Source organism: Oryctolagus cuniculus, chromosome 13 (genome assembly GCF_051225735.1).
Source record: "Oryctolagus cuniculus isolate XC-2025 breed Fujian yellow rabbit chromosome 13, ASM5122573v1, whole genome shotgun sequence".
Classification (NCBI taxonomy): domain Eukaryota; kingdom Metazoa; phylum Chordata; class Mammalia; order Lagomorpha; family Leporidae; genus Oryctolagus; species Oryctolagus cuniculus.
The window spans coordinates 66,942,471-66,966,962 of NC_142879.1; the positions used below are offsets into that span (position 1 = coordinate 66,942,471).

A 24,492-nucleotide genomic window follows, 5' to 3' on the forward strand; every position below is an offset into this window, starting at 1 on the left:
GAACTACAATCTAACTACTTTCCTTGAAGGAATGGCTGATTCCAAGTCTCAAGTAGGAGATATGTTAAGATGATCCTGGTATAGCTCATACCAGAAATCTAGAAGGGGCCGGTGCTGTGGCGCAGTAGGTTAATCATCCATCTGCGGTGCCAGCATTCCATATGGGCGCCAGTTCAACTTCCAGCTGCTCCTCTTCCAATCCAGCTCTCTACTATGGCCTGGGAAAGCAGCAGAAGATAGCCCAAGAGCCTGGGGCCCTGTACTTGCATAGAAGACCCAGAAGAAGCTCCTGGCCTCGGATTGGCAGAGTTCTAGCAGTTGCAGCCATTTGGGGAGTAAACCAACGGATGGAATACCTTTCTCTCCGTTTCTCCCTCCGACTATAATACTATCTCTCAAATAACTAAAATCTTAAAAACCATGAAAATAAATGAAACACACTAAGTATGTTAAATTTCATGAGATCATATTTTAAAAAATATATATAAACAAAAAGATGGGGGCGAAGTCCTCCCCTTACAAAAGATCTAATTGAACCAGGAAGTATACTCAGTATCAACTTCTGATTCTGAAAATAAGTACTTATAGTAAATATCCTGCCTCTTCTGTACAAACTGTATGTCGAGATAACCAAAAAGTTCTATATAATGAGAAAGTGTGTCTTCATGTTGACAGACTGAAAAATAAATCATTTGGAGAGTAGGCTTTTTTTTTTTTTTTTTTTTTTGACAGGCAGAGTTAGACAGTGAGAGTAAGAGTGAGAGGAGTGAGAGAGTGAGAGTGAGAGAGAGAGAAAGGTCTTCCTTTTCCGTTGGTTCACTCCTCAATGGCTGCTGCGGCTGGCGCGCTGCGGCCAGCGCACTGTGCTGATCTGAAGCCAGGAGCCTCTCCTGGTCTCCCATGCAGGTGCACGGCCCAAGCACTTGTGCCATCCTCCACCGCCTTCCGGGGCCACAGCAGAGAGCTGGACTGGAAGAGGAGCAACCAGGACAGATTCCGGTGCCCCGACCAGGACTAGAACCCGGGGTTCCGGCACCGCAGGCGGAGGATTAGCCTAATGAGCCGTGGCACCGGCCTGAGAGGGCATTTTTTTAAAAAATGTCTTTATTTATTGAAAGTCAGAGTTAGCCGGTGCCGCGGCTCACTAGGCTAATCCTCCGCCTAGCGGCGCCGGCACACCGGGTTCTAGTCCCGGTTGGGGCGCCGGATTCTGTCCCGGTTGCCCCTCTTCCAGGCCAGCTCTCTGCTGTGGCCAGGGAGTGCAGTGGAGGATGGCCCAGGTGCTTGGGCCCTGCACCCCATGGGAGACCAGGAAAAGCACCTGGCTCCTGGCTCCTGCCATCGGATCAGCGCGGTGCGGCCATTGGAGGGTGAACCAACGGCAAAGGAAGACCTTTCTCTCTGTCTCTCTCTCTCACTGTCCACTCTGCCTGTCAAAAAAAAAAAAAAAAAAAAAGAAAGTCAGAGTTACAGAAAGAGGAAGAGATAGAGAAATAGAGAAAGATCTTTCATCCAATGGTTCACTCACCAGATGGGCACAATGGCTAGGGCTGGGCCAAGCCACAGTCCAGAGCCAGAAGCTCCATCCGGGGCCCAAGCACTTGGGTCATCTTCCACTGCTTTTCCCAGGCCATTAGCAGGGAGCTGAATAGGAAATGGAGCATCCAGGACTCGAATCAGTGTCCATATGGGATGCCAACACTGCAGGTGGTAGGTTTATACACTATGCCCTAATGCCAGCCCTGGGTACAGGCATTTGATGTAATGGTTAAGATGCCAGTTGAGGCTGGCGCCACAGCTCATTAGGCTAATCCTCTGCCTTGCGGCGCCGGCACACCGGGTTCTAGTCCCAGTCGGGGCACCAGATCCTGTCCCGGTTGCCCCTCTTCCAGGCCAGCTCTCTGCTGTGGCCAGGGAGTACAGTGGAGGATGGCCCAAGTGCTTGGGCCCTGCACCCCATGGGAGACCAGGAGAAGCACCTGGCTCCTGCCATCAGATCAGCGCGGTGCACCGGCCGCAGTGTGCCGGCCGCGGTGGCCATTGGAGGGTGAACCAACGGCAAAGGAAGACCTTTCTCTCTCTCTCACTGTCCACTCTGCCTGTCAAAAAAAAAAAAAAAAAAAAAAAAAAAAAAAGATGCCAGTTGAGGTGCCCATAATTCCAGCTTACCGCTACTGTAGACCTGAGAAACAGCAGGTAATCACTTTAGTTAAATCCCTACCATCCACACAAGAGACTTAGATTGAGTTCCTGGATACCTACTTCAACACGGCCCAGCCCCAATCTTTGTGCAAATCTGGGGAGTGAGCCAGTAGAGGGAGCTCGCTCTAGTTGTCTCTTACCTCTCAAATTAATTTTTTTTTTTAAAAATCATCATTTTGCAGCCCTTAAGGAAAAAATGATTCATACAACTATATCAATAAATGGAACAGTTTCAGCTGACTCTTGAATAATGAGGTTAGGACTGCCTCCCCCTGTGCAGCAATCAAAATCCCAAATATAACTTTTTACTCCCCCAAAACTTAACTATTAATAGCCTGCTTTTGACTGGAAGCTTTGCTGATAACAATACAACCAATTAATATATATTTTACATAGTGTGTGTATTATTTTCTGGGAAGTCCAAGAGATGACTTTTTAAAAAAATTTTGAGGGGGGCCCAGCATTATGGCACAGCAGGTTAAGCCTCTGCCTGAGATGTGGGCATCCCAAATGGGGACTGGTTCAAGACCCAGCTGCTCTACTTCTGATCTGGCTCCCTGCTAATACACCTGGGAAAGCAGTAAAAGTTGGCCCAAATGCTTGGGCTCCTGAACCCATACGGGAGACCTGGAAGCTCTGGGTTCCTGGCTTCAGCCTGGCCCAGACCTGTCCGTTGCAGCCATTTGGGGAATGAATTAGTAGATGGAGATCGATTTCTCTCTATGTAACTCTGCCTTTCAAATACATAAAAAATAAAAATCTGAGGGGCCAGCTCTGTGGTGCCAGCAAGTTAAGACACCACCTGCTTCATGTCAGAGCACCAGTTTGAATCCTGGCTACTCCATTTCCCACCCAGCTCCCTGTTAACGTGCCTTGGAAAGCAGTGGAGAATACCCACATGGAGACCAGGATGGAGTTCTGGGCTCCTGGTTTCACCTGGAGCCATTGGAGCCATCTGTGAAGTAAGTCAGCAGATGGAAGGTCCCTGTCAATCCCCACCACCAATCACCCCACTACTCACTCTAACTGCCTTCAAAAAAAAAGGAGACCGAGAGAGGCAGAGAGGATCAGCAATGAAGAGGGGACAGAGAGAAGAAACCACACTCTCATCTGCTGGTTCCACTCCCCAAAAGGGATAAAAAGCTGGAAGATGAGAACTCAACCCAGGATGCTAGTGTGGGTAGCAAAGACCCAACCACTTGGGCCATCACCTGCTGCATCCCAGTCTAAGCATTAGCAGAAGCTGGAATCTGGAGTAAATCAACACCTGATCCCAGGTAAGGGATGTAAAGATCTTAATCACTAGGCCAAATGCAGCAGATCAAAAAACTCCTCATTTCTCCCTCTGTCTCTATCAGTCTGCCTTTCAAATAAATTAATCTTGTGTTTAAAAATGAAAACTAAATAAATTTATCTTGGAAAAAAGAAGGTCCTCAAAGTTTCAGGGTCAAATGGTACCTCTCTTAAAATTTACAATAAAACAGGTTCTATAGGGCTTTCAGGTCAGCCCTTCCTTTCTACATAAACCAATCAATAATCTCATTTAAAATGAAGCACCTGAAAAGTGTATTTATGCATATAACCACTTAAAACAGAAAACATATCTGTCTTTACTTTGAATTGCACTAATTCTATTTTTTTTGTTTGTTTGTTTGACAGGCAGAGTTAGACAGTGAGAGAGTGAGAGAGTGAGAAAGAGAGAGGTCTTCCTTTTTCCGTTGGTTCACCTCCCAAGTGGCCGCTATGGCCGGTGCGTTGTGGCCGGCACGCTGTGCCGATCCGAAGCCAGGAGCCAGGTGCTTCCTCCTGGTCTCCCATGGGGTGCAGGGCCCAAGGACCTGGGCCATCCTCCACTGCACTCCTGGGCCACAGCAGAGAGCTGGACTGGAAGAGGAGCAACGGGGACAGAATATGGCACCCCGACCAGGACTAGAACCCGGGGTGCTGGTGCCGCAGGCGGAGGATTAGCCTAGTGAGCTGTGGCGCCGGCTGCATTAATTCTGTTTTATGATATTATTTGTAAGAAAACTTTCCATTATGCTAATTCCTATTAAGTTATTTTATTTCTATCCTGTTCTTACCATAGCAACATAAACAGTATGCCAAAAACACTGTATTACATTCTATACAGCTGGGTAAGTTTATACTGATAAGCAATAAAGATTTTAGTCTTTAGACCTCTGACATTATTTAAGAATAGATCTTAAGTATATAATTGTATATAAGTAATCAATATCCTTATTTTGTCAAGACCTATATTACCACAGTGCCTAGGTGAAGACACTAAAACAGACACCTAACAATTTTCTATACAAAAAGTTTTAACTTTTTTTAAAAAAACAATCCATTGCATCAGAACATGCAAGTGCTTTAATTGATTTCAAGTAAGAAATGACAAATTACCTGATGCCTCTATCTCATTCTGACTGCATGACAAATCATCCAAACACAGATCAATAAGAAGGATCTGTCCAACATCAGTTACCACGGCTGCCACACCAAAAAGCCACCGCAGACTTGGGTGTAAATGCTGAGTGCTTGCGCTGGCTCCTCCATGATTGATTATAGGTTCAATAGCTGTTACCTAGAAAGCAGAATATATGATTCACTTTTCATCTCTAAAGTGCAAAAACACTTTAACACTTAACACTTTAACAGCTTAATAAAGAAAATATGGAGTTAAACAGATTTTAAATTATCAAATATAGAATCATAAATTCTAATACTTCGGAATTCACACATAATGAAACTTCAGATATATTGTGAACTATACTATTATTTCAATATATTAAAAATCATGTAGCTGGAATAATAAATGATGTCTACCGAGAGCTCATTATACATCATTCATGATAATCCTTTGATATTGAATTACATGTAATTATCTGTTAAAAGATGAGATAACCCCAGGCTTAAAAGAGTAAGCAGTTACTCAGGTCATAAAATCACTAAGTGTAAAATTCTAATGTTCTCATTTTAAGGCTTAAACCAGCACTTTAGGATTATATAGCCTCTTCTCCCTTAAAAATGAACACGAAATCATTCCATTAAAAATATACTGTAAAAAAAAAAATACAAATAAAATGTTTAAGTTCTCTTTATGTCTTACCAGACTAAAGAGAACCAGTCTTCTCTATGAAAGTGTTCTAGTCAAGTCTGGCACTGTGGCGTGTTGGGTGAAGCCACCACCGGCAGTGCTGGCATCTCTTACAGGTGCCAGTTCAAGCCCTGGCTGCTCCGCTTCCAATCCAGCTGTCTGCTATGGCCTAGGAAAGCAAATCCTTGGGCTCCTGCACTCGCATGGGAAACCCGGAAGAAGCTCCTGGCTCCTGGCTTCAGACTGGCTCAGCTCCAGCCGCTGCGGCCATTTGCGGAGTGAACCAGCAGATGAAAGACTCTCTCTCTGCCTCTGCCTCTCTGTAACTCTGCCTTTCAAATAAATAAATAAATCTTAAAAAAAAAAAAAAGTGTCCTAGGCAACTGGAATTCATACAAAGCTCTGGCAGTACCTAAATCACTGATGTTTAACAAAGATTTGAACTATTTAAAGAAAGGTATTTGTAGCTACCTTATGGAGCTGTATCCCATACCATGAGTCAATTTTTAAAATTTGAGGGGAGAGACAGAGAGAGCTATCTCCCATTCACCAGGAACCCAATCCAGGTCTCCTGCATGGGAGCAGACACACAACTACTAAAGCCATCCGCATCAACAGGAAGCTGGAGAGAGGCACCTGACTGTGGCACACGGACCTCTTAACCACTAAGCTAAAAGCTCTGCTCAAATACTTTCATCCAGATGATCAGAGTCCTCTCCATGTTACCTTCTGAAAATGTCTTCAATCTCTTCCACCTTCTCCATTTCTACTCTCATTTCTTTGCTTTAGTTCCTCATCATTATTTACTTGAACTATACAGGTCTCTTTGTATCTAATTTTCCTATCACTCTTCCTGACCCAATCCAAGGAGCTTTTTCATATCCAAGAGTTCTCCTTAAAATTTAAAATTACTTCACTCTAGACTTTAGGAGGAAGCACCCAATTATAAGCAAGGCAATTCATAATCTGAATTCTCACCATTTCTGGTGCCTATTTTCTCCTTTCCTTCAACTCTCGCCATTATTACTAAATTAAGTCTAGTTTCCCAAACACTCCATGTTGGTCTCTGCCCAAGATACCCAACCCTTTTGAGAAATTATCCAAGTATTCTTTGTGTCCCCAGTGAGTAAATCTATCAAAGTACTCATTAAAATATTTAAACCATTTTATTTGTTTGCCTTTTCCAATTTAACTTTTTGAAAGTATGGACCAAGTTCAATTAATCTATTTATCCCCAGAATCTAGTACATAGCTTTATTTTACAATAAGCACTCAATAAATTGCTAAATTAGTTACACCTCTAAATTCTTTTTTCTACTGTAGTCTGTCCATCAGTATGTGGAAGTACATAAAAGAAACTGGGTTGGGCCTGACGTTGCAGTGTGGCGAGTTAAGCTGCTGCCTGCAACACTGGCATCCCATTATGGGTGCTGGTTCTAGTCAGGACTGCTCTACTTCTGATCCAGTTTCCTGCTAATGGCCTGGGAAAGGCAGTGGAGGATGGCCCAAGTGTTTGGGACCCTGCCACCCACATGGAAGACACAGGAGAAGCTCCTGGCTTCAGCATGTTTGCAGCCATCTGGGGAGTAAACCAGCAGATGAAGGCTCTCTTTCTCTCTCTCTGTGTTTACTCTTTCAAACAAATAAATTTAAAAAGAACAACAACAAACTACCAGGTTATAAACTACTGCAGAGCCCCACAATATCTCACTGGGCCTGATTTTCTTCAATTGTAATTTTGTCATTAAATTTCCTTTTAATTTGAAAAATTCTATTCTTCTATGACTATATATATTATATGTATACACCAAGTGACTTTAAAAAGTTCAAGGAAAATATGTATTATGAAAAAACTATACATGCACTTCAGAATTTTTTCCCACCAAAGTAAACTAATACTAAATTGTTATGTCTGAACAGGATCTAACAGCACTAAGGATATCAGTTTGAAGATAGCCCCTTACAGAGTAGCATGAATTCTGATAAAAATGAAGCATTAAGAAACATCAAATTTATGATAAAGCATGGGGGAAGAATGGTGAAATCATTAACAACATACAAAAAAGCACTAGAAAAATGCCCTCTAATAATTGGCAGTTTACAAATGGGTCAATCATTTTAAGAAGTGACAAGAAAATACTGAAGATGAGACCTGGAAGCAACAAACCATCCACAGGAACTTGTAAGGAAAATATTAATCGTGTTCATGCCCTAACTGAAGAGGATCAGCAGCAGAAACAACAGCTAACACCACAGACACTTCAACTGACTCAACTTACACAATTCTAGCTATAAAATTACAGTGCAGCAAACTTTCTGCTCAAGGTAAATTGTAGACAAAAGAAAAGTTTGCAATGGAAATTTTAAACAAGTCCCATCAAGAACCTAAAGCATTTCTTTGAAGAAATTGTAATAAGAGATGAAGCGTGAGTTTACCAGTATGATCCAGAAAACAAAACACAATCCAAGTAATGGTTACCAAGAGGTGGGAGTGATCCAACTAAAGCAAAAGCAGAATGGTCAAGAGCAAAGCTCTTGCCAAAGTTTTTTGGGATGCTCAAGGCATTTTGCTTGTTGGCTTTCTTGAGAGCCAATGAATGTTAACACTTGCTTAGTCTGAAAGTGCTCTGAGAAAGCGGGCCAAAGCTTCAGTAGAAAATCACCAAGGGGCCAGTGCCGTGGCTCACTTGGTTAATCCTCCACCTGCTATGCCGGGTTCTAGTCCCGGTTGCTCCTCTTCCAGTCCAGCTCTCTGCTGTGGCCTGGGAAGGCAGTGGAGGATGGCCCAGGTCCTTGGGCCCTGCACCCGCAAGGGAGACCAGGAGGAAGCACCTGGCTCCTGGCTTCGGATAGGAGCAGCTCCAGCCATAGCGGCCATTTGGGGGGTGAACCAATGGAAGACCTCTCTTCTCCCTCTCTCACTGTCTAACTCTGTCAAATAATTAAAAAAAAAATCACCAAAGGAAAAACACATAAAAACAAAATTTTTTCAAATTAAAAAAAAAAATCACTAGAGAAAAACTTCACCGGAGTCCTTTACATCCACGACAATGCTGCTGCTCATTTCTCTCATCAAGCAAATGGAATTTTCTGAGTTTTGATGGGAAATCATTAGGCACCCACTATACAATCCTGATTTGGCTCCTGCCTTCTTTCTGTTTCAAACTCTTAAAATTTTTTGAAAGGGCATCCGTTTTTTTCTTCAGTTAATAATACTAATAACTCAGGATCCTTAGTTCTTTATTCACTCATTTATTTGACAGATGAAAGCCAGACCAAGAGAGAGCACTCCCATTCTCTAGTTTACTTCATATATATCTGCAAATGGACTGGGAGCTGGGAACTGATTCAGGTTTCCCACAAGGGTGACAGGAAGCCTATTATTTGAGCCATCATGGGCTCATGGGCCTACATTACCAGAAGCTGCAATGAGAACCAGCCATCAAACCAATATACCCTGACATGGGATGTGGGAGTCTTTATTGCTAGCCCCCAGATCAGCCTCCCCTCAGCTCTTTAGGGACAGACTAAATGGCTAGTATCATCACTTATAAAAATTTTTGCTACAAATTTTTCAAGTTCCCTTGTATAATTTGTGTGTATGCTTATGCATGTTTTTTTTTCTTTTTCTTTTTCTTTGACAGGCAGAGTGGACAGTGAGAGAGAGAGACAGAAAGGTCTTCCTTTTTGCCGTTGGTTCACCCTCCAATGGCCGCCGTGGGCAGTGTGCTGTGGCCAGCGCACCACGTTGATCCGAAGGCAGGAGCCAGGTGCTTCTCCTGGTCTCCCATGGGGTGCAGGGCCCAAGTACTTGGGCCATCCTCCACTGCACTCCCTGGCCACAGCAGAGAGCTGGCCTGGAAGAGGGGCAACCGGGACAGAATCCGGCGCCCCGACCGGGACTAGAACCCGGTGTGCCGGTGCCGCTAGGCGGAGGATTAGCCTAGTGAGCCACAGTGCCGGCCGCTTATGCATGTTTTAATAAAGATTTTATTTATTTCAAAGCCAGAGTTACAGAGACAGAGGGAACAACAGGGAGGAGAGAGAGAGGGAGAGAGAGAGAAATCAATCTTCCATCTACTAGTTCTCTTTCCAAATAGTTTCAATACCCAGGGCTGGGCCAGGACAAAACCAGGAGCCTGGAACTCCATCTGGGTCCCCCACATGGGTAGCAGGGGCCATCTTCCACTGCTTTCCCAAGCATACTAAAAGCGAGCTGGATCAGAAATTGAGCAGAAGGGACTTGTACTGGTGCACATAAGGAATGTCGCTGTTGCAGACAGTGGCTTAACCCAGGGTGCCACATCACTGGCTCCAATGTATGCTTTTTAAAATGATATCATATACAAAGAAGTCTAATCTTCTATGACTTTAAATGTATGTGTATTTATGTGTAAATATATACTTTATTTTCATTATGTATGGAAAAGCAGCAACATACCTGATGAGGGGGTCTAGTATTCAAAGTAATTCTATAATTACTATTGGATAAGGTGTTTGGCATATGAAAACACACACATATATATTTTAAAATTAATAGATGATAAGTCCATAGTAAGGAATACACTTTTATAATCTTGAGTGTTCCCAAGGAACACAAATGGAAATAAGAACAAAACTCAGAAGATGCTTTTCACACAGAAGAATATTAGAACATTAGATTTCATTCGTAGCTCTCTTTACTTTGGGATGTTCTACTCAAGAATAAAAGTCATATTTTAAATGTTAAGTTCCTAAATACAATCTTTAACCTCTTTTTAAAAACTTTATTGATGAATAACAAATCTACATAAAAATTCACTAGTTATAAATGTACAGTACAATGAATTTTCACAAAGTAAACATATTCCTGTTACCAGTAGGTGTTCAGTTTTGAAAACAGAATGTCCAGATATCTTAAACAGTACCTACCCTTCCAGGAAGAACAACTGCTTTAACTACTCTTGATATACCGAGGTCATAAAGACAGAGGACACTTCCCTCTTCTTCTTCCAAGCCTATTAACAATCCAGTTCTCTTTTGCCAGGTGAATTCTTTCACTGCTAAGACTACAGGAGGATGTTCATTTACTCCACTGAATCTATATGCAGATAAGCGTTCTCCTGTTGAAGAGTTTACTACCTCTAGTTGTGGACCACAAGTCAAGCAAGCAAGTCCATTTTTCACTAGAAGGGAAAAAAAAAAAAGCAAAAACACGGCTTATTTTAATATTGCATTTAAACAAAAAATTAAAACAGCAAATAGCTCTTTTTTAAACATATCATTTATACAGTTCATACATAAAATTTCAAGTACTATCCCAAAATTGAAATTTAAGCATTTACCTAAATGATGTCTTCAAATTAATAATAGAGCAACTACCACTGCAATAATAATCTAGTAAAAGGATCATGCTATGTGGTTAAATACATTATCTCATCCAATCCTTTTCACAACTCAGCACAGAGATAAGACAATTTAGGCTAATAACAGTTTAGCTCACCAAACATCAAACAATTATATAGTAACAGAGACAATGGCTCTGTGTGGGTGCTTCTTGTTGCAATCTCTGTATGTGTGTGCTTCTTCTAATGCTACAGTGAGTTTTGTACAAAAGTCATTTTTATGGGACTAAATATATATTCTTTGAATTAAAAAAAAAGTACCAGAGACAGTGGCAGATCCCAAAGTCTAACTTCAAAACTCATATTTTTAAACATTATACTTCCAACTTTAAATCAGGGGCTATGGTAGTTATAAAACCTAACAGCTGATTCTATTCTTGAATAGCTCACAACCTGAGAAAACAAAAATGTAAGAACCCCTTCTTGACCTACTAGTCAAATCTGAATTTTATTCTGCACATAATGTAAAGCTGCTGGATGGCTTAAAAGCAGGTCAGTGACAATCTGATTTATGTTTTAAAACGTTACTTCAGCTGCTGACTAAAGAATGGATGGGGGAGGGGGGAATGCACAGACCAGAAGATAAACTTGTTGGTGACTAGATAGAAAAAAGTGGATCGAGCGCAGATTCATCACACAGAACAGAATCTGCTTGCTGATCAACTAGGTATATGGAGGTGGGTAAAACAGAACCATCAAAACAAACTCTTGAGGTCTCACTTGAGCAACTACTAACTTCCACTATCAAATTTGAGATGCCTGTCATGTATACAAATAGGCAGTAGGAAATATTAGTTTACAGTTTAGGGAGGCTATATAATGTAACTCAATAAAGTAGCAAGGTACAGTGGAGACCCAGAATGCCAGCTTCCTGCTATGCCATGTGATACGGATCAAGTTACTATTTTGTTATCAACAACACAGAACAGTGGCTATTTAGAAAAGTTTTATACTTACACTTCAATGAAAAGTAGTTACAGTGCCTGGCATATAGTAAGTACTGTTAGTACTTCTAATATGCAAGAGAATAGACTATTAAATAGCTAAATGACTGCTTTGCTGCTTACCTATTCAAAGGAAAGCTGTGACATTCCTTTTCAGAAGTTTTCTCTAATCTCTTGTTAGAATAAAATCTGTACATAACTGCCATACAGAGAACTTATGGTTCTCTGCTGTATTACAGTTTAAACAATATACTGGTACCAAAACACAGTCAGATACAGATAAAAGTTCTAGTGTTGCACAGCACATTGGGATGACAATAGTTCACAATAATGTATTATATACTGTATAAAGAACTGGAAGCTAGGATCCGGTGGCCTCCAAATAAAGGAAATGGAAATGCTAACTGATGTAAATGGTTTCCCCTGTATGTATGTATACACACACACACACACACACACACACATATACATATATATATGTACTGAAATACTGCACTGTACCCCACAAAAATGTCCAAGTACTGAATGTTAATAAAAGGTATTTAATTATTTTAAATAATTACATAGTAATATATTAGATTTTTGAAATCAGAAAATACTTAAGTTTTTGTAACTTTTTTTTAGTAATTCCTAAGACCATTTACATCTAACCCAAGCTCATCATCAATAAAACTTACTGATTACAAAGAAAAAACAACTGTATCAAAGAAAAAACAGCTGCATATTACTGTACTTCCCAAATACAGATATGGAATACTAAGATATTTGTAAAAAAAAAATGTGTATGCAAATACATGGGATTTTTATTAAAGGAAAATCAACTATAACCCTTAAGTGCAGATTTATTGATAAAGTACCTAGAAATGTAGCTGTTACATTGCAGTTGTAGATGTTATGTACTTACATAAAGTCACTCCATTCACATTTTGCTTTTGTTCTTTCATATCAAAGAAACTACAATATATACTGATTATTATTATTTACCTAACAAGTTAATCAAACTAGTAAACTGTCAGCAACATTATTTTACCTGCAGCAAACTTTCCACGAAGCACAGATTCTAATGTTATTTCGTTTTCTGCAAGAGCTTGAATAGTCACTTCCGGAAACTCCAGGAGACCACTAGTCACCTGAGCCGTTAAGTCTCGCATACTTCCACTGTAAATATTTTTAAAAGATAACATTATGACAAATACATACTATTGTATAGTATAACTGGTTATCTCCAGCCAGAAAAAACAAAGTCACCCAACAAAAGTAAGTAAATTAACACTGAAATCTGGTTATCAACAAATATCTAGTATGTCAGTTTGAGCCAGAGATCTCTCCTAAGAAAATGCATTTTCAATCTAAGAAAATATTTCTCAAATAGTTTAGGAAAGTAAAAGTTCATTAAGCCAGATCTCCTTAGGATATACATTATTCCCTAGATCTTTGACAACTGGTTCAATTCAATTCACCTTTATGCCTAACCTACTTTCAAAGAACATCAAAAACAAGGGAAAAATTGACCTGCTTTATAAAAATTGCCTTCTCAGTAAAAAAAAAAAAAAAAAAAAAAAAAAAAAAAAAAAAAAAAAAAAAAAAAAAGACACTCCGTGAAAAATATCCATTAGCACAGACACCTCAGAAACTGAGTTTAGTATATGCCCTTTCCTGGGTACAGAAAATATACAAATTTCTCTTTCATCTCCAATATATGGGAAAAACTTAGATTCCCTGAATGATTCCTTCCACTATAAACAACCAAAAGTGCTGGTGTGTATATATACATACACACATACATATTAAGCATCTTTTTGAATGATTCAGATGACAAATCCAAAAGTGAAGGTAAGTTGGGAATTCCAGGAGACAGGTAAATTGACTTTGGCCTTAAAAGTTAGCCATCAAATTTAATCCTAGTGACCCTCATGGTGTTCTGGGGTACTCTGAGGTATAAAGAGGCAGAAGATAAAGCTCAGGGTTAAAATGTAGCTAATGGGAGCTAAGAAGAGCCTTCCTTCACTCCCACTGAATATCATAGGACTACGGATCACACCAGTCTAAAGGTGAATCAGAGAAACATTCATTGTGTAGGAAAGCGGAGTAATAAAGCGGTCTACCTTGACCATAGCTCTAGATTTCTACTCAGAAAAATACCTTTCACATAAATTAGTGGCCAGAACGCAAACTATGTCATCTGAAAATCTTCAAGGGAAACAGTATTTTCTGAGGCTATTACTGCTCTAAGCAATTCACAGAGACAACCAAATATCCTCTAGAATCTGAAAGAATTCTCAGATGAAATTCCAAAAAAAATGAGCTCATAGTCAAAATAACAAAGCATACAAGGATATCAGAACAACAGCCAGCAGAAGCAGACTACTGAGACTTCAGCATTGAAATTATCAAAGAGAAAAGAAAATTTAATATAGTTACAGAGTACAAAGATTCAGCTTAACAAAGAGAAGCCAAGTTACAAAGAAAAATGGTCACATAAATTTAAAAAATAATGGAACTTCTAAAGTTAAAATATAATAAATAAAATATGAAACTCAATGAAGCAATGAACCAATTATGCTTCAGGCAACAATATGAATTAATAACTACAAATTTATATGGTGCAAAACTAAATAAAATGTTGCCTAGAGATGCTACTGTGGCAAAATGAAAAACAAAGCACAAAATCTATAATAGTAATGTGATTACCTTTGAGAGGAAGGTATGGGGAGCAATACACAAGACCCCAGGGTAATGGTAATGTTCTTTCTTTAAAATTCTGAAGTATAGGTTGAGCATCTCTAATCCAAAAATCCAAAATGCTCCCAAAATATAACTTTTTGAGCACTGACATGTGCCATGAGTGGAACAATCCACACCTGACTTCACATGCCCAGCGGCAATCAAAAGCCAGACACACTACAAATACCTTTAGGCTATGTATACAAGATTTGTAAGAAACATAAGTGAATTTCATACTTGAGACTTGGGCCCATGGCCAAGATATCTCATCATATATATACAAATATTCCAATACCTGAACAAAATGTAAAATCTGCAATTCTGGTTCCAAGCTTTGCAAGTAAGGGATACTTAAGTACAAAGGTGTTCATCATATCATGATTCTTTAAACCTTACAAAGATTCTTCTGCACCCACTCAGTCCCCAAATAAATATTTGGTATATATTCAGCACTTAACCAAAATAAATTCAAAGGATGAATAAAACAGTACATCTGAAAAAGACAGCCTTTTAAAAAACTTTATTCAGAACGCAGCAGAGACAGAGTAGTTTAAAGCCATATTCAATAGAGGAAGAGCTAACTATGCTTAATCAGAATTATCCCCAAATATATTATTAGGAAAGAGGCTACACTCAGAAATTTCCTAGATTTGCAGACACACACCAACTCCTTGAAATCAGGAAGTCCAGTGAGTCCTACCCAAAAACAAAAAGAAATGACTTTCAACAGTAAGAAGCTAGATTTCTGGAATACCTTCAAAATTCTAGGCAAAAATAACATACATCACTGAAATTATTCTAAAGAATAAATATGGGGGCTGGCACTGTGGCCTGGCGGGTAAAGCTGCTGCCTATAGTACCGGCATCCCACATGGGCGCCGGTTCGAGTCCTGGCTGCTTCACTTCTGATCCAGCTCTCTGCTACGGCCTGGGAAAGCAGCAGAAGATGGCCCAAGTCCTTGGGCCTCTGCACCCACATGAGAGACTTGGATGAAGCTCCTGGCTCTTGGCTTTAGCCTGGCCCAGTGCTGGTTGTGGTGGCTATCTGGGGAGAGAACCAACAGATGAAAGCTCTCTCTCTAAAGTAAATAAATAAATCTTAAAAAAACAAAAAACAAAAAACCAAAGATACACTGGTAGATTTTAACCTTTGCTACCTATCCATATTGTAAATATATACAGGAAAAGATATACACAAGATATACACAAGAATGTTCTTATCAAAAGTATTTTTTTTTTTTTTTTGACAGGCAGAGTGGACAGTGAGAGAGAGAGAGAGAGAGAGAGAAAGGTCTTCCTTTGCCGTTGGTTCACCCTCCAATGGCTGCCGCGCTGATCTGATGGCAGGAGCCAGGAGCCAGGTGCTTTTCCTGGTCTCCCATGGGGTGCAGAGCCCAAGCACCTGGGCCATCCTCCACTGCACTCCCTGGCCACAGCAGAGAGCTGGCCTGGAAGAGGGGCAACCGGGACAGAATCCGGCGCCCCGACCGGGACTAGAACCCGGTGTGCCGGCGCCGCTAGGCGGAGGATTAGCCTAGTGAGCCGCGGTGCCGGCTGTTCTTATCAAAAGTATTCTTAAGAACAAATACTAAAAACAACAAAAATGAGAATTTTGCTTTGTCAGTGAGTAAACTCAATTATAATTGTTATACTAAGGATACAGACTAGTAATGGACAATTAGATCAATAAAATAGATAAAATAATCTACAGTCACAAAAATTCATTAAGATCACGTTTGGATACCGCAAATCCAAGGATGTGTGTAGACTGCTCAATAAGCCATTTGGGGAATGAACCAACGGAAGAATGGTTCTCTGTCTCTCCCTCTCACTGTCTGTAACTCTACCTTTCAAATAAAGAAAAAAATCTTAAAAAAAAAAAAATGTCCTGAAACAATTTAGCTAACCTTTCTGGAGGAAAAAAAAAATCTCTTCCCAATATCATCCAGATATATGTAATTACAGATGCTCAAACAGCACCCCCCCCCCCCCCCCGCAAGGGTGATGCGGAAGGAAACTATCAGCGGTAAAGCAACTTCTTATGTATTAAGCATTAATCACACTTCAAAACTGACTCTCTACCTGTCTTGTGGTTTCCAGTACCTGACCTCATTTTTCTAACATTAGTACCATCATTCTGAGTATTGCATATCATTACTTTTTGTGGAGAAAACTGTTCCAATACAATACCCCTTCCCCCAAAATACTGATATTAGAGGTGAAAACTGACATACGGACAAAAAAATTTTCAGGGGAGTCGGGAAAGGAGAGAATCCTCAAAGGAGAACAATAATCTTAGAAATGACAATTTGACTTATTTGCCAAATCCCAAGATATGAGAACTTTTAAGTCACAAAAAAGAAAACTTACAAAGTAGGGAGGAAAAATTTAAAAACAGCTTATATAAACCCACAGTTAATCTAAAATTAAAAGAATTAGAATAATTTTTGAAACATTAGAATTAACCTGTGGGAGGGTTTATCATCATTTTCTTTTGGTACCATGCATTAACATAAAATAATTTATTGCATTAAGGCATCATAAATGGGACCCAGATCTGTATGGACCATTAGCTAAAACAATCTTTATGGTTTCAAAGATTAAAAGGTTCAAAGCCTCCCTATATACCTGGACTACAGCCCAGATATATCCCCCAAATATAACACTGTAGCAATGTTCAGTCAGTGTTATCCTCAGAACCTTAGAAATAAAGACTACAGAACTTTGAATTCTTAACGTTGCTTCACTTTCTTGGTGATCCCTTTCTTTTAACCAACCACACTCAAAGGATAATGTCTGTCATTCTGTTTCTAAACTCATTCAACAAATACAAAATGCTTACTACATCTTAACAAGCCAGCTGCACAAAAAAGACTGAACCACTACCCTTGGTGCATTAGTCCCCTCAAAAGTGTTCCCTATCTTCCTCTCCTGTTTTTATTAACTTATTTCTTAGGATTAGCAAGACAATTTTAATTCATTCATGGGTCCTGTAACTTAATAACACTTGGCTTCTGTTTAGCCAAAGGAATCTGCTCTTGTAGCTCCACTGGAATTCAAAAAGTATCCTCAAACTTCCATAATCCAAGCATACAGCCTGTTAGTGTCTGAGAAATACCAAACTGCACAATAATCACAGGTTGTATCCAGCGTAGTGGGAAACTTTTTTTTTTTTTTTTTTAAGATTTGTTTATTTGAAAGTCAGAGTTAGAAAGAGAAATTTCTATCCGCTGGTTCACCAGGGCTGGGCCAGGTGGGGGCCAGGAGCCAAGAGCTTCTTCCATGTCTCCCCCATGGGTGCAGAGGCCCAAGCACTTGGGTCATCTTCCACTGCTTTCCCAAGCCAATAGCAAGGAGGGGGATCAGAAGAGCAGCTGGAACACTAACCAACATCTATATGAGATGCTAGCGTGGCAGGCTGTAGCTTTACCTGCTACCCCACAATGCTGGCCCCAGATACAAACTTTTAAATTACATGAAAATGGTTCTGAATCCAGGTTCTACCACTTACTAGTACATGTCATCTTGTATCTCCATATTCTGTCTCCCTTTTTGCATCTAAGCTTCTAGAAAAGGGGAGTACTTATCTCTGAATCGACTTACAGTCACAAAGGGTTTTAAACAAGTACAGTGAATGAAAAGAAAAAGCTTTACAAATGTGGAAGTTAACCTTTGAAATCCATAGGGGAAAATTGGGCTTTTTTTTTTTTCAAGTGTTTTTTCAAATGTAAAGGCAGAGAGCATAGGAGATAAAGCCATTGCCTGCAGTGCCGACATACCATATGGATATCGGAGTCCAGGCTGCTCCACTTCCAATCCAGCTCCTTGCTAATGTGCCTGGGAAAGCAGCAGAGGATGGCCCCACGCCCTAGGGCCCCTGCACCCATGTGGGAGAGCTGGAGGAAGCTCTTGGCTCCTGACTTCGGACCAGCCCAGCTCTTGCTGTTGCAGACATTTGGGAAGTGAGCCAGTGCATAGATCTCTCTTTCTCTCTCTCTCTCTCTCTCCCTCTGTCTTTCAAATAAAAAAAAAAAATCTTAAATGCAAAGGCAAAGTGAGAGAGGGGAGTAGTGAGAAAGATATAATAGAGATGGAGCAAGACCTTTCATCTACTGATTCATTCCCTAAATGCCTGCAGTAGCCAGGGCTGGGCCAGCCCAAAATCAGGAGCACAGAACTGAATTTGGGTTCCCCAAGTAAGTAGAAAGGACCCAAGTACCTGAGCCATTATTTGCTGTCTCCTGGAGTGTGCATTAGCAGGAAGCTAAATCAGAAGTAGAGTAGCCAGGACTCAAACCAGGCACTCCAATATGAGATGCCTATGTCCCAAGACATGATTGAACTGCTGCAACAAATGCTCATCCCATAAATTGGTTTTAAGACTTTCCAAATGTAAGCACACAGAAGAGAATTTCTAAAAACTGTATTATTAGAAAGAATATCTCATATAAAGACATATCAAAACACAATCACACATAAAGCATCTGCATTCAGTATTGTGCAAAACTGTAGGATTGATATGCCAGCACCAGTAACCTCCAAAACTAATTGATAAGGTTTCAACTCCTTCCAAGGCAAAGCAGCAACTTTCTGCTGACTGTGAATGAAAATACTGTTAGTCTTGACAAAGCATAGATTGAGCATGTCACTCTCCTAAAAAAAACCTTCAATAACTCCATGTTACATATAAAAAATATCTCACACAAAGGTCATCAAGGCCCTCTGCAATCTGACAGACCTGTCAGTCTTGTCACCCCAAATCCCCTCCTCTAGCTGCCTGCCATGGCATAGCGCGTCCAGTTTTTTTATTCATGCAGTTCATCCTCCACCTCCATCTGCCAAATTATCAGTCATCATTCAAGGAGTAACTTCTGTGAGTGTGATCTTATCTCTGTGCTCACTCCTTTTCATTTTTTTATTTTTTATTTTTTTCTTTTGACAGGCAGAGTGGACAGTGAGAGAGAGACAGAGAGATAGGTCTTCCTTTTTGCCGTTGGTTCACCCTCCAATGGCCACCGCGGCCGGCACGCTACGGCCGGCGTATCCCACTGATCCAAAGGCAGGAGCCAGGTGCTTATCCTGGTCTCCCATGGGGTGCAGGGCCCAAGCACTGAGCCATCCTCCACTGCACTCCCTGGCCACGGCGGAGAGCTGGCCTGGAAGAGGGGCAACCGGGACAGAATCCGGCGCCCCGACCGACCGGGACTAGAAGCCGATGTGTCGGCAACGCAAGGCGGAGGATTAGCCTACTGAGCCGCGGCGCCGGCCCTACTCCTTTTCACTTTTAAGTTATCCATACTAAACGAATTTTAAAAGCTCATTACTGTTTCCCTGTCTTCTCCATTATATCGAAAATTTCTAAAAGGCAAAAATCTCATATCATATTCCTGGACATTCTACAAGGTCACAAGTGCAACTAATAGGTCCTAAACATGGTAAATTAGGATAGCAGAACATTACTGGAGAAGGCATCTTGTACAATATAGTAAAGATGTGACTTAGGACTCCACATCCTACATGGAAGTGCCTGGTTCAACTTCCACCTTAGATTCCTAACCAGCTCCTGCTGATGCACCTCCTGGGAGGAAGCAGATAATGGCTCAAAGTACCTGGGTTCCTGCCAACCATGTGAGGGACCTGGAGGGAGTCCCTAGCTCCTGGCTTTTGCCTGGCCCAGCTCTAGCTGTTGGTGGGGGGTATTTAAGGAGTAAACTAGTAGATGGAAGATCTGTCCATCTCTCTGCTTTTGGAATTAAAAAAAGGAACAATAATTTATTTTTGAAAACTAAATACTGGCCCTTATTTAAGTATATATTGTTTGATACTAAGAAGCAAAATAAAATTCATAAAATTACCAGGATATTTAAAAAGAATACCATAAATCAATTTTCTTTGTTCAATGCAATTTTTTTCTTTTCTTTTTTTAAATCTATTTGAGAGGCAGAGAGATGAGAAGGGAGAAGATTCCCCCATCAACTGAATGATTTCACTCACTAAATGTCCCTAACTGCTGCTCGGTGAAGGAGTGGGGAAGAAAGGGTTGCAATGCCCACAAGAGACAAGGCAGAATGCGGGAGGACTCAACCCAAGCCTCCCACATAACTGGCAAAAACCCAACTAGCTGAGCCACTGCCACTGCCTCCCAGGGGAGGCGGGAGGCGGCTATGGAACCAGGAACTTCCATAGGGGATGAAGATGCATCATAGTTTACTGGTCTTAACAGGCATCCTAATCAGCATCTTAACAGCTACCCAAAACTCTGCCCCCAGAAATCTCCCAAAGTCCCCGATTTTCACCACAGAAAACAAACTCTAGATGTTCAATACTCATATCGCAACATACTGAACAAACATTTCTCCAAAACATTCTATATGCAATCTTACATTTTATGACTAATGAAAGCATGAACTGCTATTTAAATGTAAACTACCAGAGGAAATTTCTAGCAAAGCAGCAGTTTGTTTTCAAATTTAATTCAAACATGTATTAATCAACCACTCTTAAAACATTGTATTGGAAAGGGAATACAAGGGCAAAAAGATGACCTACTTCCTGACCCCAAGGAGTTTATTCTAGACGAGATACATAATCAACCATCGGAATATCAGGCACAATAAATAAACGCTACAACATTCTGTGGAGAGCTTAGGAAAGATGTGGGATGAAAGAAATCAAAGGGTGTAGAGAAAAGACAGCTCCGGGCTGCAGCAGCCAAGAAACATCAAAGTGCCAACGTCTTTTCCAGAGCAAGGGCCCAGAATCGGTGACGATTCTGCAAGTTGAAGCACAAAATCGTGAACACATGAGGCTGGCTAACAGACACTGTGCAGACGCTCTGAGCTCCCCTTTGGGGAGGAGAGGGGGGGAGGACAGGGATGAGGAATCCTTGAAATTATTCACAGGATCAAAAGTTTTATTTCTTGCTTCATCTTTTTTGTGTCCCAAACTGCCATCTAACAACCTTAAAATTTTTTCTTTTCAACGACACTAGTTTGCAAAACAACCTAACTCTTTGTAACACTTCGCACAGAGAATCTCCCAAGCATTAACTTGAGCTGGGCTTGTCATTCCCGGTTACACCCTCGGAAATCAGTAAACCTAACTTCTCTCCTCCCATGCCCTATCCATCAGTGATAAAAAGGCTCTGCAGGATATTCTGGGAATAGACTAAAATCCAGTCTCAAAAAAACTAAACAAAGAAAAACCCATGTTTTGTTTTAAATAACCCAGGTTATTTCAAGATTTCTTATTTTTAAAAAAATAGTAAAAAAAAAAAAAACAAACACCCACAACTCATTGAACCAAACACCTGGAATATGAACGACATCCACCTATCCCTCAAACACAGCCCACCTCCGGCAACTGCCCATCTGGGAAGACGTGTGCTATCTCAAACCTCCGGGAGGACAGCCAGCCCGCCAGCCCCGAGAACCCCGAGTCAAACCCCGCGGCCGCAGACTCACCCGGGCCAGGCCCAGGCGCATGCGGAGCACACTTCCACCAGAGGCCGACCGAGCGCGTCGGCAACACTCGCCCGGGCAGCGTCTGCCCGGCTTCCAGCCGCACCGGAGAACACCACCAGCGAGGAGCCGCGGTCCACGCCGGCCCGAGGCGGGCCCGGGCCCGTGCGCGGGAGGAGAACGCCGCAGCGCCCCTCCGCCGCCATGTGTAGCCGCCGTTCTGCCGTTGCGCCGCTCCGTCACGGAGGAGGTTATATAACTCCCTCGCGGAGCCTGGAGCGTGCTCCAACGGCCGCCGCTCGCGTCCGCCCCCTCGGGCCCGATCCGCGAGCCGGGCCGCCGCCCCCGAGGCCCGGGCGGCCACCCGTCCGGCCTAGGCCCCGCGCGCGCCCGCGCGCCGCGGCGGGAGGAGCCGGGCTGCGGCTCCGGGCTCGGGCCGCGCCGAGCCGCCCTCCGCCCTGCCCCCTACCTGAGACGGGCGGGTGACGAGCCGCCGCGGCCGCGGAGTCCAGTGGGGCGCAAGGCGCGGCGCGAGCTCCCCCCGCGCGGTCCGTCACAGCATCTCCCGGGAGACACGGCCGCCACGGGCTGAGCGCACACCTCCGCCCCGCGGAAGCTGACGCTCGCGAGCCTCCGCCTGCGATCTCCCCGGCCTCGTCGGACCCACGCGCCCGAGATGCGCCTTCGCCGGCTGCAAGCCTGCAGACCGCCCCCGCGGTTACAACGCGGGCGCTGCTCTCGCCGCGGTGCTGGGTCCTGCCCTCCGCGACTCTGCCTGCTCCGCGCGGACAGCGCCGGCACGGCTCTGAGCGTTACCCTGGGCAGACAGACCGAGTCCCGCACGCCCGGAAAAGGAGGGGCGGGGGAGGAGGGAGGAGGAGGGAGGAGGCCGGGAGCTCGCGGCGGCGGAGTCCTGAGTTCTCGCGAGGGTTCCGGCCCTGGGCGGCGACTCCGCGGGAATTTTCAAAACTCTGGATGCTGGGAGGCGGGGGAGAGAAGAGGGAGAGGGAGAAGCCGGATGGGGAAGGGCGGATCTTTTACGTATGATAGGTTCTCTCTGCCCGGGGGCCCTGAGGGAGAGAAAGACTACGAGCCCCAGAGCGCCCTGCGCCGCAAGTGGCTCGGGGCGCCGGTCGCGCGCCCGCTGTGGCGTCCGGAGTGGCGGCTTCGCCGGGGACCCTGCGGCCCCGCTGCCGTCCCGTGCTGGCAGCTGCGGGCCCCGCTGCGTCTTTTTTTGCCCAACATGGGGTCCCTGTACAACTTGGGGAAGCGCTTTTTCACCTTTTCTTTTCCCTGAGGTTCTAGCGTGTTTTCCTGCTCAAAGGTGCTCACGTGGCTTAGCCTCATCTTTTTCGTTAACATTTTATCTGTGTGTGTGTGTGTCACTTTCTCGGTTTATCGTTACTACCTTAGAAGTTTGTCCCAGCACCAGACAGGTTTCTAGGCAAATAGCCGGGACTGTGTCTGCAGTAGCAGGAAAGAGAAGCTTTATAAGGTGAGGATTCTTGCAGGCTGCACTAAAGCAGGAAAGTTTCTCCATTTCTGTTACTCTGTTATCCCACCTGCTTTTTCGGATACTGCCTTTTGGAAAGTTGTTCTATAATTTGTGTTTATTATAACTTCTTCTATGATTTGTGTTATAACCTCAGAGCTTTATAAGGTATTGTGCTAAGTTGTGGCAGGGAAGGAGTTAAGAGTACTGGTTTGGGTTGATCCTCACAATTATTTTAAATACTCCTTCAAACAGAAGCCATCTGTCTGTCCCAGGTGCTGATGTGGGTGGCTACCTTGCTCCACGTGCTACACTTCCATGTTTTGACGTTATTTTGTGCTCAGTTCATGAGTACTGTACTTCTGGGTAGTCAGAGCCAGGAGTTAACAACCCGGCCGTGCTGCTGGTGAGCTATGCGACATGAAAATCAAGCGAAATCTCTGGCCCTGGTTATCAGATTTGTAGAGCAAGAGAGACTGGATTGCAGGGTTGACTGACTGACATTAACTTTGCCCTAAGAACCGAATCAGTTGTCAAATTCAGAAATCTGTCTCATGATACTTATTATCCCTATGAACTGGCCTTAGGATTAAACTTCCAGTTTCAATCTTTGCTTCCATCCTCACCAACAGAGTGATCTCTGGATGACTGTCTATCATCTGGATCAACTGTATCTGACCTAGACTATTTCCCCACATAGTTCCTGAGAGTCCACTTCAATCAATAAAAACCTGCAATGAAAATATGCTGCCTGTGTTAGTGCATGTGTTTCCTTTTCTGCCTCTGCCCCTGCCTCCCTGCCCCCACCACCCCTGTCAGCCAGCCACACTGGAGAGGTATACTGTATCTCTTTAAAACGTTGCCCTCTGACTTGCTAGTCTTTCAATTGCATTGTAAACTGAATTCCCAATGCAAAGCTCTAATTCAACTCTTTTTTTTCCTCTTTCAACCATTTAACTATGTATATGCCAGTTTATTTTAATGAGCTTAAAGAAAATTTTAAAAATCCAGGTTTGGCAATCAAGTGAGTTTGAGGGAAAGCTGATTAAATAATCAAGTCTCTCTTTTATGTAACACTTCACTGCCTTGAATGTGCTTGGCTTGTCCCAAAGTGTTTTTACCATGGCACCCATTTATGCTGTGGGACATTTTGCTCCCATTAGTGTTCCACAGAATAGTAAACACAGCT

General features: G+C 42.6%; 1 protein-coding gene across 4 annotated transcripts in view; it reads right to left on the reverse strand.

The window, feature by feature from the left end:
• The window catches only part of AHCTF1 (AT-hook containing transcription factor 1), a 75,885-nt gene extending 53,206 nt beyond the window's left edge, over positions 1 to 22,679 (reverse strand). For 2 of the 4 annotated variants that reach the window (XR_016219063.1, XM_017347697.4), the window contains exons 1-4: positions 21,815 to 22,650; positions 12,658 to 12,785; positions 10,211 to 10,464; positions 4,606 to 4,786 (exon numbers count right to left, since the gene is read on the reverse strand). Coding sequence is in view for 2 of the 4 variants with exons in the window: in XM_017347697.4 (XP_017203186.4) it covers positions 4,606 to 4,786; positions 10,211 to 10,464; positions 12,658 to 12,785; positions 21,815 to 22,017 (766 nt within the window). In the remaining 2 variants the exon portion in view is untranslated. Of the gene's footprint in view, positions 1 to 4,605; positions 4,787 to 10,210; positions 10,465 to 12,657; positions 12,786 to 21,814 lie in introns of all 4 variants that reach the window. The other 2 variants (XR_016219064.1, XM_008268157.5) reach the window with 2 other exon arrangements.
• Between the last annotated feature and the right edge of the window lie 1,813 nt (positions 22,680 to 24,492).